At 32.7% G+C, this 13278-nt stretch overlaps 1 protein-coding gene across 2 annotated transcripts in view; it reads left to right on the top strand.

The window, feature by feature from the left end:
* Lrp1b (LDL receptor related protein 1B) overlaps positions 1 to 13278 on the top strand; it is a 1779190-nt gene that overhangs the window by 1146814 nt on the left and 619098 nt on the right. For both annotated transcript variants that reach the window (XM_033757153.1, XM_033757154.1), the window contains exons 22-23: positions 3775 to 3975; positions 9311 to 9556. In XM_033757153.1, the coding sequence (XP_033613044.1) occupies positions 3775 to 3975; positions 9311 to 9556 (447 nt within the window). The remainder of the gene's footprint in view (positions 1 to 3774; positions 3976 to 9310; positions 9557 to 13278) is intronic.

The following is a 13278-nucleotide window of genomic DNA, read 5'->3' as shown; positions in this document are numbered from 1 at the left end:
GAAAACTTTTAAAATGACACTTACATTGTATTAGGTATTATAAGTAATCTAGAAGTAATTCAAAGTATGTGAGTAGATGTGCATAGGTTATGTCCAAATAGTACACCCTTTACTATAAAGGACCTGAGTAACTGCAAATTTTGGAAAACTCAGGAGTTCCTAGAACCAATTCCCCGTGGATACTGAGGGACGAGTGTACTTACTTTTACACATTTATGGAAATTAATTATAATAGATTGATAAAGAGGTAAGTCCATTTTAACAAAAAAGAAAGCAGACATATCTTCAGTTCTATGCCTTTTAAAATTTGACGTAAAGATTGTTTTTCATTAAAGTGTGCAGGTACTCATTCTGTTTTACTCAAGCATATAATTTCAGAATACAGATGTATTGCATGTCACAAGTCTTGAAATGATAATTTAAACTGTAACCAGACATTTCCTACTATATTCAAAGCAGCAATATATGCATTATGTATATATATCGGCATGTATGTGTGTGTGTATATATATCAGTTTTATCATCTTATGCATTTGTGTAGCTATATTAATCAAATATTTTCTACATTTAGAATTTCTGTGGTGAAGGACTGTGTCTCTAGACAGTATCATAATATCTTACATGGTTTTTTTTGTTTGCTAAATTTCTTAAAATTTTTATACAGAAAAGTTATGTCTACTTATAGCCTCTAGCATTTGGATTACTTTTTATATTCTTGTCAAACTTTTTTGATATTATCCAACTTTTTGACCTTGATATCTCTAATAGAGAAGAAATTATATCAAATGTACCTGATTGGGCCATGGAAAGGAAACTTTGGGTATTATATATGTTGCCTGATCCCTTTCTCTTTGGAACGGTTCCTTTTCTCTACTTCCTTTTATATCCTTCTGCAATTTTTTCCTGCCTTGTAACCTTCCCATCATGGACTGGAACCTCTGGAAGGATGATCCAATTACACCACTATTCCTTTAATTTAATTTATGGTTGTCAGGCATTGTGTCTCAGTGATAGAAAAGTGACTAATAGAGAAAATTGGTACTGGGAGTTGGGCCATTGCTGTCACTGTACCTGACTTAGAAGCCTTTGTAAACAGTTTGGAGGATTTGCCAATGCAGGTGAGAGAGGCCTCAGCGGCCTTCTTAACAGCCTGATGAGTGAGTCTCATCAGATCTTAAAAGACTAGAATGATGATAGGAATTAAAACATGAAAGGTCAGGTTCAGGTGGTATCAGTAGTGAATGAAGATTTCATTGACAGATTAGTTACACACTGACAAAAATTTGTCTGCACTTTTCCCATATTCTTAGACTGCAGCAAAGTAAAATTAGGGTGATAGACTGGATGATTTGGATGAGGAATTTCCAAGGCTTAGCTAAAATTTAGGTTGTGGCGTGAAATTTGAGAACAGATCTCTGAAACACTGGCTTCAAAGGGCCACTGAGGGAGTTGGCTTGCTAAGATCCCCTTCACTATGCTTTGACATCCAGGCCCTTAAAGACTACTGCAGCCATGGTCCATGATGACGCAGCAACTGTTTTACCAAGAGAAAATCTTGGATTCTTCATCATGATGCTGGTGTTATCAGCATGCAGAATGTAAGAGATATGAGGTCAGGGAGATTTCAAAAGAAGACCTAAGAATCCAGGCAATAGTCCCTGACATGAATTTGTGGGATTGAAGCCAGAGATAAAATAAAGACCCTAAAAAGTCAGTTAGGACTATGGAATGCCTGTCTAAGAAAGTTACAGACTGTGAGCTGCAACCAGTAAGGCCATAGAGGCAGTGCCACACAAGCCCTCTGGAATTCACATGTCATCATGTATGTTGGACATGTTGCACACCGTTTCTCAATTAAGTACTATTTAGTATTACAACCACTTACATAAATGAGCCTATTTCTGATGCCTTGATGTTTTTGATTATTGTCCTATTTATTGATATTCTTTCATAAAATATTTTAACTACTGTTTACTTAAACTGCTTCTAATTATTTGGCATAGACACTTCTTACTTACAACAATTCCTCTGTTTAAAAAGATACTTAATGATTTTTGCAGCTTTTCAGTTTTATAAATTTAGGATGAGCTTATACAGTTGCCGTGATATTGTTACTCTTTTGAAAGGGTTCCATTAATGTAGACCTAATTGATATTTTTGCAATAACAGGTCATTCTTGCTAAGGGAAAAAAAAAAAGTTAACATCTGATGGTTTTTTTAGAATATTCAATTTTGTTTAATATAAATATTACATAAATCTGTGTTGTTTAATAAAAATTATAATTTAATTTTAATTGGTAATTGAAATTACATACACTTTGCATGCATGAGATTTGTTGATTTTTGTATAATTTTTGAAACTAGATTCCTATATTTGAATTATTAGTTACTTGTAGTTTGTATTGTTTTAATAGATTTCATAATAATTATATTAGCTGCATATAATAACACTCTTTCTATTGTTTTATCGCATTCCTTTTTATTATCCAGTTACCTTAGGCAATATTTTCAGAAGAATAAAAACTAATATTCATTTTATTCATGAATGTTTAGATTTTAAAATATTTTTCCTTTTACATCAAATCTATTCATGAAGTATATGTCATCCTTTGTGACTACCTTATCAATAATTAATATTGAATAATATCACATATATTTTATTGCAATGGAAATAATCATGTGTGTTTAACATATAACAGTATACATAACTATTAACACATTTGTAATACCAATTATAAACTCTTTTGCATTAATATTTCCATTGTTTTAAAACTAGTAGCCTTTTAAGTTTAAAGTCAGTTGAATACATGATGACTTAGAAATATATTGTCTAATATTTTCTTTTTTTTCTATTTATGTCTTTATTTGAAGGAACAGTGGTCAGAAACATAAGTTCAGAAAATAACCTGTATTTAACTTAGATATTTCTAAAAATTCTCCATAAAGGTTGGGGATTTATCTCAGTGGTTCTGCCACCTGCCTCGCAAGCTCAAGGATCCAAGTTTGATCCCTGATACCAAAAAAAAATTTAAAAATAAAAATTTTCCATAATAATGTATGATATAGGAATGATAATACATTTTTAAAATTTAAAAATAGTGTGAGAAATAAGAATAATTTGAAATCCCAAAAAGGATTTAGACAAAAAACAGAGACCATTTTTCTCTATTTGTTCCACACTGTTACTTTTGAAGCATGCTGCTACATAATAATCATTTTATTCTTTTCCTTTTAAGGTAAGTGAAAGAAAACCTATTTCTATGAAAGATATCTATATACATGTGTTAGTTTAATAAAAATTGACTTTCTTCTATGAAGTGGCATTCTCTGTTGTGAGGAGTTGAAATGCTGAGGTTATAAGTTCAAACAGAGGCACAATACTCCTAAAATGGAATATTTACTTAAATTTAGACTTCATGTAGACACTGATAAAATTATCACTAAATTTAGTACTATGAAATGCACTGACATAAAAATGTGTTTTGAAATTTACTTCTAAAAGCATTGAAATTAAATGTTGAAAAAGTCATATAATTTTTTTAATAGCACAGGAAAATAACTTGAAACTAAAGAAATATTCAAAGCTAAGTTCAAAGATCAGTTTAAGGCAAGAAGTATTTAAATACTATCAGGAAAAGAAACTGTTAAACTACTAGCAAATAGATTTCTTGCTAATGTCATGTAATTCTGCCTGTGATTAAAGACAGCAATGGCCAATCATTCTTACAGTGACCTAAATACAAATCAAATGCATGTACTTTCTGTTCTCTTAAGGGAGGTGCATCAACAAAGCATGGGTATGTGATGGCGATATCGATTGTGAAGATCAATCAGATGAAGAAGACTGTGACAGTTTCTTGTGTGGCCCACCCAAGTACCCTTGTGCTAATGATACTTCAGTCTGCCTGCAGCCAGAGAAGCTCTGCAATGGGAAAAGGGATTGTCCTGATGGGTCTGATGAAGGCAATCTCTGTGGTATTGCATATTTAATTGATTTTTTTCTCTCTCTCTGAAAATGAGAACCTTTCAGAGTAGTTGTGTTGCCTATTATGAGAACATGAATTCCTTCAATTCATTCCTTTCTATTGTAATTTTAGCATTGAGTTTTATCTGTATATTTCAGATACTATGTACCTATACACACATTTTAAATATGGTCAGAAATATCTGAAAGCAGGAAAGAGCTGGTCTGCATCCAACTCATTTAAAAATTGTAGAGCTATGTGCATCATTTAAGTCTCTGAATATCTCATGCTGTTCTCACAATGAAAATGATTGTTGTTGTCACTGTGTCACTCAGAAACAGGGAAATTTTATTCTCCACCGATGGGATGGGGTTTACTACCATTCTATGCATTCTTATAGACCTAATAATCATTGAAATACAAATGTATTTTTGAGGGAAAAGAAGAGACTGGATAATGAGACAAATTTAATATTATCCAGTTAGCTGCATGTTCTCTCAAATGTTTAGCCCTCATGCAATGGCTTTATTTAGTGTGCTTATCTAGTTAAAGGATGGTTGTATTGAGATGTAAAGTCACTTTGACTAGCCATTTCCCTGATGTCAAACACCAAATATAAAAGAAGATTACATTTTCTCCTCTTTGGGAAGAATAGAGATTTATCAAGGAGAGCTTTAAAGGTATGTTGTCTAGATAATGCTGCAGGTGGCATCAATAGAGTAATGAAGATGAGTTTACAAAACAATAAGAACAGTAAGGAGATGACTTGAGGTTGTGAGAAAATGGCTTTATGAAATGATGAAGCTGACTGAATGAAAGTAGAAAATACCTGCATTTAAGTTTAAAGCTATATTTCTATATTGATTGAACATTAATAGCATATTGAGTGATATAAAAAGACTGTCATTCTTTTTCAATTTATGCAATAAAACATCCTTTCAAAGATTCTTTAACTGTATAAAATAACCTTGAAACAGTAAATGTGATAATCTTCATTCACTGATGCTAAGTAAACAAGAGACTTAGACAACAAAAACCCCTAAAAATAAAATTATAAAACAAAAGTTTACAACACAAACTTGACAAAATTTATTTTTCTATATTTACTTCCTTTTCTCTAAGTCTGTCCTCTGTAACATCATGAAGGTTGTAATGCCGCTGTGGGCCTATCCTGGGGCCCTGACTTTGGGGGTCTCAGCAGATTAGGTATAGCCACCTGCCTCAAAATAATAATATACAGCAAAAGTAATGGCGTAGTATGGAAATAATTTTTTGGCAGCATTGGGATTGACCTCAGTGTCTTTGCATTGAGTTATATCACCGGCACTTCCTTATTTTCTTTTAATTTTTGAGATAAAGTCTCATTAACTCACTAAGGTGTCCAGGCTGGTCTTGAATTTATGGTCAGCCGGGTTCAACCTTCCAGAGTGCTAGGATTACAAGCCTGACCTGTTATACCCAGAATAGGAAAGGGATTTAATATTCATATAGCCACACTGGAAAGATAAGGGGGGATAAATCCTGTATCAGCTTAGTTTTACAACATACTGCCGTGGGCTTCAGGTTTAAATAGGGAAAGAATTGCGGCAAGGGAAGAAAATGTTTAAGTTAAGGTGTCAGATTTAAACTACCCTAATCAAAGGATCCACATGGCTTCCCATCAGATGTAAAGGAAGAATTGAAAATGACACTTCTTTGGTCTCACGTACAGTGCTCAGGAACTGCAGAGTCATCCTGAATCTTTGCTTTGCACGTGTGCCCTGGGTTTCCATGACTTTGATATATTTCTGCAAGTTGTTTGCACTAGCATTAATCTACCACATCACTAACTATTAGACAAATACTCTTGCAGTGACTACATGCAGATTTTAACAGAATATTATCCATAGTTTAAGGTAGCAAAGGAAAAAATACGAAATGATAGCAGAGGTGTCAAGTTTTTACTGTTTTTAGTTATCCATCATCTTGGGTAGGACTAAGTGAAGAGTCAGTGCCTCTTGCAAAAGCAGGCTGTAAATCCATTACGTAAGTACACTGCTACAAGAAAGAAACTTATCCAGATCCTGTCTCAAAAAATAAAATATTAAAAATAAGCTGAGTGGGGGCAGATATCTTGCTCAGTGGTGCTGTGCCTGCCTTGCAAGCACAAGGTCCTGAGTTTGCTGTGCCTGCCTTGCAAACACAAGGTCCTGAGTTTGATCTCCATCCAGTACTGAAAAAAAAAAAAAAAAAAAAAAAAAAAAGGCTGGGATGCAGCTTATTGCCAAAGCCTGGGTTCCATCACCAGTAACAACACACATGCACACACACACTCAAAGTCACCCTTGGCTTATCTATTTCTTGTATTCTTCAGATAAGAGATTAGCTTAGACATTTCAGAGGATTACAGGGAGTTGAGGATATTACAAAGAATCTAGCTGTGGACAGACCAGAGCAGATATGTAGAGTTAACCTGATTGCAACACGAGGGTGTACTGATCTTCATGGATATATTCCCCTCGGAGAGGTGAAGACTAGAGAGGTAGAACAATGGAAACCAAAATCAAATACTGGGAACTGCCTTCTATGTTTATATGCAATATATATAAAGAATGAGAGAGCAGAAGAAAATTAATATTTGAATCTTAGTAACACAGATCTTTCCAGAGGAAATTTTTTTAATGACTTCAAGGAAGATAGATGCTTCAGAGAAGAGACTTGCATCATGAAGAATAGAGTTCTTTATCCTAGTCATTAAGAATATGTCAAACATAAACAAAGTCAGACACTAAAGGAGTAAGGATAGATTTTATAATTATTGTGATAGGAAAAAGAGCCCTTGGCAACTGAACTGATCTTCATTAAAATAAAAGGTCAGAAAGTTTAAATCCTAGGGTATGGTAAGAAAAAAGCAATGAGGCAGTGACATCACATCTTAGCAATGTGTCCATAGAGCTCAGAGCTGGGGGAGAGAAGGAATTAGCTGAATGAATGTTTGCATTTCAAGAGGAAGTCCCTTAGTCTTTGAGAAGTCAATTGTGGATAGCAGAAGATTTACATCTCAAAGGAGGAAAGATTAGATTTTAATTGCAAGTTTTCCAAAATAACTACTCTTAAGAAGGACTTACATTATGAGCTAGTACTATATTCTAGTGTTTATGTAAGTTTTTCATTGTGTTGGCAAAGGGGAGTATCTGAAATCACCTATACTGATCATCTGCAATTTTTCTAAGCCCATATTCAAGCCTACTGGAGAAGTTTGTTTAAAGGATCCCAACCAGAGTCTGATCATTGAGAGCTCTGTCAGGAAATAATAAAGTTTTTTAAAAGTTACAGCATTAATTACAGACTTAAGTGTAAAGTACAACTGATGAGAGATTAGCCATGTAAATATTGATATTAAATGCATATATTCAGTTTTTAGATTTTGATGTGAATTTCATTTTTTCTAAATTCTACCACTTAATTCCTCAGCATCAGAGAGAGACATTTCAGTATGAAGGAGCAGTGATATTTGAAATAAGCTAAAAGCATTGAAACAATTTTTCTCACCTGCTGGGCACAATGACATTTCTTTACAGTAATTCTCTTGAAAAAGAATGTCAATTGAAATAAAATGGGGCAGATACTTTGAAATGACTGCTGTTTTGAAATGATTATGATTGCTGGTGTGCAAACATATTTGGAGAAACCAAAAAATGAGTCTATTTTTCTTCTATAATAATAGCAAAGTTGAATTGAATTCTTAGAGAAAATTGTTAATGCAAACGTTTTCCTTTTTTATTACTATAACTTTTTTGATGATGACAAATAATATAGGCAAAAGTTGACCCATACAGAAATTTTTAAATGTAAAAATATTTATAAAAGCCTCACATTTCAGCCTAACTTTAAATACGAATGTGTTTCTATAGACACCAGGAAATATTTCATGTAGACAAGTAAATAATAGAGCAGCTTAGCACTTATTAGATAACAATCTTTGAGCACATCTCAAAACACAACTATTAAACTAGCTCTGAGAAGCACTCAAAAATATTTTTCAAGCAAAGAAAGTCAAAACTTTTTTATCTTTATTACTATTTACCTAAAAGTACAGTGTGCTCAGGAATAGTGTAGTTGCAAAAGCATTAATTACTCTGCATTAATCTGTTTAAGGGCATGAATATGTCACACTGAAATTTTCCCAAGTAGACAATACTGGCTTAATTTTGGGGTAGTTTGTGTGTTTTTAGAAATTTTTATTTTATTTTTATTTATCAAATATTTATAAGTGCTTAATACGCACCACTATTAGCGATGGATTCTGGATCCACTGTGCGCACAATGGTAAACAACAGATATGTTTTGTGCCATTTTGGAATATGTAATTTGATGGCAAATATATTTGAAATGTAATGGCATAGATGTATAACACATATTTACATAAAATATATTTGCATATGCATGTTATGATAGAAGAGGTCTCTTACTTTATAAACTGATTATTTCCACACAGGAATTACTAGTTGCTCATTATTTCATCCAAAATACGAGGACAACTTTAATTTTGGCTTTTGGGCATATTATTTACTTTATATCAACGATCTCACTGAATTAATCATAATAACTAATATTTAGTTTATAATGTACAACTTTCCTAACTTAAAAATAAATACCTTCATTTTTTTCCATTTTTTCACATATGAAACAAAGTCTTTGTAAATAGGGAAGGGTGAAGGGGCTGAAGGGAGGGCAAGAGTATGGGGAAAAAACAAGAACCAAGACATATCATGTAAAGGTACAAGATCCCAACGATGAATGTAACTGTATTGTTTGCTTTAAATGTACCAATACACTTAATGGAAAAAAAAATACATAAATACCTTCAGCCAGTAAAATATAAATAAATCATCTTTGCATTTTCACTGTAGATGCAGAAAAAATAGTATGTATATTTGTATACTAATGCATATAATTGCTTATAAACATAAGTTAAATATTCAAATCCTTCATGAATCTACATTCCTTGTAAGATGTCTACATCTGGTTAGCACAGCTGTCGAAAGGCTCAGTATATTCTTTTCAATTATAGCCATACTACTGATGACATTTTATCTCTGTGGGTTAAAAAAATCTACACTCCATAGTTTTGTAGAAATAAAAATCATCCATTCCCATTATTTATCGCATAGAATTAAGTTTTGCCTTTAGATTATTTCTTTTACTACTTGTACCCATTCTCATAATAAAACCAAAATGGGCTTTCTTACTTTTATTTTTAATGTCCGGATGATTTCAGGCTTGGAGAGAATTATATTCTGGGTTATTATTTAACTGAGGAAAACAATTGATATGATCTATCATCTGTTCCTCTCCTGCTATAGATGAATGTTCCCTGAACAACGGAGGCTGTAGCAACCACTGTTCAGTAGTTCCGGGAAGAGGAATCATCTGTTCCTGCCCTGAAGGCCTTCAACTCAGCAAAGACAATAAAACCTGTGAAATTGTGGATTATTGTAGCAATCACCTAAAGTGCAGTCAAGTGTGTGAGCAACACAAACACACGGTCAAATGCTCGTGTTATGAAGGCTGGAAGCTGGATGTGGATGGTGAAAGTTGCACCAGTGTTGGTAAGTAGGGGTTTTGCATGTGTTGTTTTGTTTAAGAATAGATTCTGGATCCTGAATATGGGGATGTGCTAATAGAAAACTGTAAGAAAACCAGCAACAGGATTCAACTTATTTTAAATACAATATTTAACTCTAGTAAATCATTGTATACTTACTCCAAAATCTTCTGATGAGAAAACATTACAATAATTCTCACTGTTCATATGCATTGAATTAACACTAGATTTTTCCCCTTAAATATTTCTTTCATTATCATGCCCTCTATTAGCTTACTTGGAATTTCCTAAAGCATTTACCTTATTTCTGAGAATGCTTTGTAGAACCCCCAAATCCCATCCTTGTAACACCTTCCAATTATTTCTGCTTTTCATAAAAACAATGGTTTTCTCTGACTGTGTTCATCTTCAGACTGTCCATTTATAACATTCTACTGATTCTCTATTATTGAGGGGCGTGGTACTGGGGATTGAACTCAAGACCTTGTGCTTTCCAGGCAGGTGCAGCACCACGGATTTACATCCCTAACCTTCTGCTCATTCTGTAGGTGGGCAAAGCAAGCAAAGGCTTTAGAATCTCACATTTGAGTTTTAATCTTGCCATTATCATTTGTTATGTGTATGACCCTCGGTGACTTATGTAAAACTTCTTCAGCTTTAGTTTTCGCATTTCAAGTAACAACATAGCATGAGTTAGTTACGTTGTTAGTGTACCTCATACTCATTAAATGCACAGAGAATGATGGCTTCCCCATGTGAATGCACAGTCTGCAATGGTCCATGAACTTCGGTAAATTGTACACCATTATTTTCTTTAATTTCCACATACAAATTGATGTTTCTTCCATTTGTGATGTGTGTCACAGACGACACGTGGTTATCAGGAACTATTTATTTGTTTCTAATGAAAGATATATTATTGTATGTCAAATTACATATATGCAAATCGAAGTTCTTGCACATATCACAAAATATTATTTATGTTCAGAATTTGACAATCACTACTAATTCCACAATTAGCATCATTTAGCCAATTGTTTGACATAGTTATCAAATATGTTAATAAAATTCATTCTCTGGGCATTATCTCTTCCAGTTTTTCCAATACGAAATGGAACAACAATAAAGACTAAAGTAGTTTATCAAGTAAAGTTTGAACCTTATGCCATTAAAATTAGAAAATGCGCATTTTATTACTGCATCCAAGTGTTTCTTTTTAAATTTCTATAATGACATTCTAATATATTAGTTTTCATGTTTATATACACTTTTAATAAAAGCTTCTGTTTTTGTACTCTTAAAAACTTTCTGAGAAAGGAACCAAAAGCTTCATTAGACTGCTATGAACCCACAAATCATCAATTTTCATTTATTTATTTATTTTACTTAGTTAATACTTTCCCATCTTTATCTTGAAAAATCCAGGATGTTCTTAGAGGTTTACTAACATAAATCTTTCCTTATTGACTAAAACATTTTCTAAGAAAACTTGTTCTCCATTTCCCCTTTGTGTCTTTACAATATATTGTTCAGAAAATACATGATCACATGTTTGAGTGATGATTTTATATTCTTTCCTTACTTATTTTACCAATTAAGTAATATGAATTTTGAAGTCAGAAATAAATTTATAGAATTTTCTATTTTGCTTTACATAATATTCAGCCCATTTCAGTTAATATAATTTGAAATTAATAAATGTAATATTTTTCAGTAACAAATTATTTAAATATTTTACTTTGTTTTATTTCATTTTGCAGTTAGTTTTATAGTTGATTTATTCTGGCTATTAAACCTTGAGTACTAAAGCAACACCATTCACAGCATCATCAAGAAAACCTGAACTCTTAGGAATTAACCTAGCCAATGAAGTGAAAGATGTTTACAATGAAAACAGTACTCTGAAAAAGGAGATCAAAGAGGATATCAGAAAAATGAAAGATATTCTCTGTTCCGTGATATGTAGAGCCAATAGGGTAAAAATTATCATACTTCCAAAATTGTTGTATAGCTTCAGTAAAATTCTGATCCAAATAACAACAACATTCCTCACAGAACTAGAAAAAAACAACCCTAAAATTCATATGGAATGAGAAGAGACCCAAAATAGTAAAAGCAGGGCCAGAAGAGCAAAGCAAGAGACATCGTAATCCCAAATTTCATGTTTTATATCAAAACTACAATGACAGAAATCGCATGGTGCAGGCACAAGAAAAGACATGTGGAACAATGAAACAGAATAAAGGACTCAGAACCAGCCCTATGCAGATTTAGCTGTCTGACCTTTGACAAAGGGGCCATGCTGGAACAAAAAGAGATTCTTTAGCAAATGGTGATGAAAATCAGCTACACACATATAGAAGACTGAATCTCTCAGCATGTCCTGAATTAAGATAAAAATGTATCCAAGATCAAAATATTAAAATGGAAACACTTAACCTGCTAGAAGATAAAATAGATACAATTCTTGAAGACATAGATATAAGATTTTCTGAACAGATCCCCAATCGCACAAGAAATAATATCAGCAAATGGTATAATTTAAACTCAAAAGGCTTCTGCATAGCAAAAGAAACAACCGACTGTGTAAAGAGACTACCTACAGATTGTGTAAAAATATTTTTCCAAGCTATGCCTCAGATAGAGAACTAATATCTAGAGTACACGAAGAAATAAAAAAAAAATAGACAATCCCAGTAAATGACCTAATCAAAAAATGGGAAACTGAATTGAAAATAAATTTCTCAGAAGAAGGAGCACAAATGGTCAAAACATTAAAAAGTTCAACATCTCTGGCCTTTATGGAAATGCAAATTAAAACAACACTAATATTCCTTCTTCAAAAAGAATGGCTGTCATCAAAAAATCAAATAGTAATAAATTGTTGGGAAAGAGAACCATTCTTCATTGTTGGTGGGAATGTCAACTAGAAAAAGTTCTGTGGACAGTACTATGGAGATTTCTCAAAAAGCTAAAAGTAGAAATCCCATTTGACCTAGCCATTCCTCTTCTCAGTATCTCTCCAAAAGAATATATATATATATTTATATATTTATATAAGAAGACTAATAATAGTATGTTATGCATCAATAGCAGCAACAGCTTTTCCAGGGTCTGCAGTCATCTGAACAAAATTATATACATTCAGCACATTCCATTATTGCTGCCAACTTTGGAAAAAGTCATCCCAATTTACTGTGTTGAGTTGGCATTGTACAGAAGTGGACAACCATATTGGTCTAGAAATGTTAATTTGTTTTTATTTTTATTTTTAATTTTTTTCCATGTGTTCAGGGGTAACACATTGTACTAAATATGTAAGGTCATATCTACGTAGGTTTGATTACAGAAACTAATAAAGTATTCTCTAAATAATGAAAAAAAGAATAAGATAAGACTATAAGAGCGAGAAGCAATTTAAATATGTTCAGGGACCATTTTCATCTCCAGAATTAAGGACTGTTTTAATGTTACATCATTGCCTTTCTCTTTTACTTTCCTTTTTAGTTTCATTTTAGGATTCCCTATTTTTAATGTTCATACAGAGATTTCTTTAACTGAAATACCGAATAGTTTCTTTGGTGTGAAAAACCATAATAGTACACAGGATCCTAATGAGATAATTAATAATGTGAAATAGGAAGTAAAGGGCTAAAGGTGTAGGGAAAGTGGGAAGGGTGGGGGAAAGGTAAGAAGGGAGAGGAAAAAAATATGAGAAACTGAAAA

This window comes from Fukomys damarensis, unplaced genomic scaffold (assembly GCF_012274545.1).
Source record: "Fukomys damarensis isolate Sample0158 unplaced genomic scaffold, DMR_v1.0_HiC HiC_scaffold_29, whole genome shotgun sequence".
NCBI lineage: Eukaryota > Metazoa > Chordata > Mammalia > Rodentia > Bathyergidae > Fukomys > Fukomys damarensis.
This window is presented reverse-complemented; position numbering and strand designations above follow the sequence as displayed.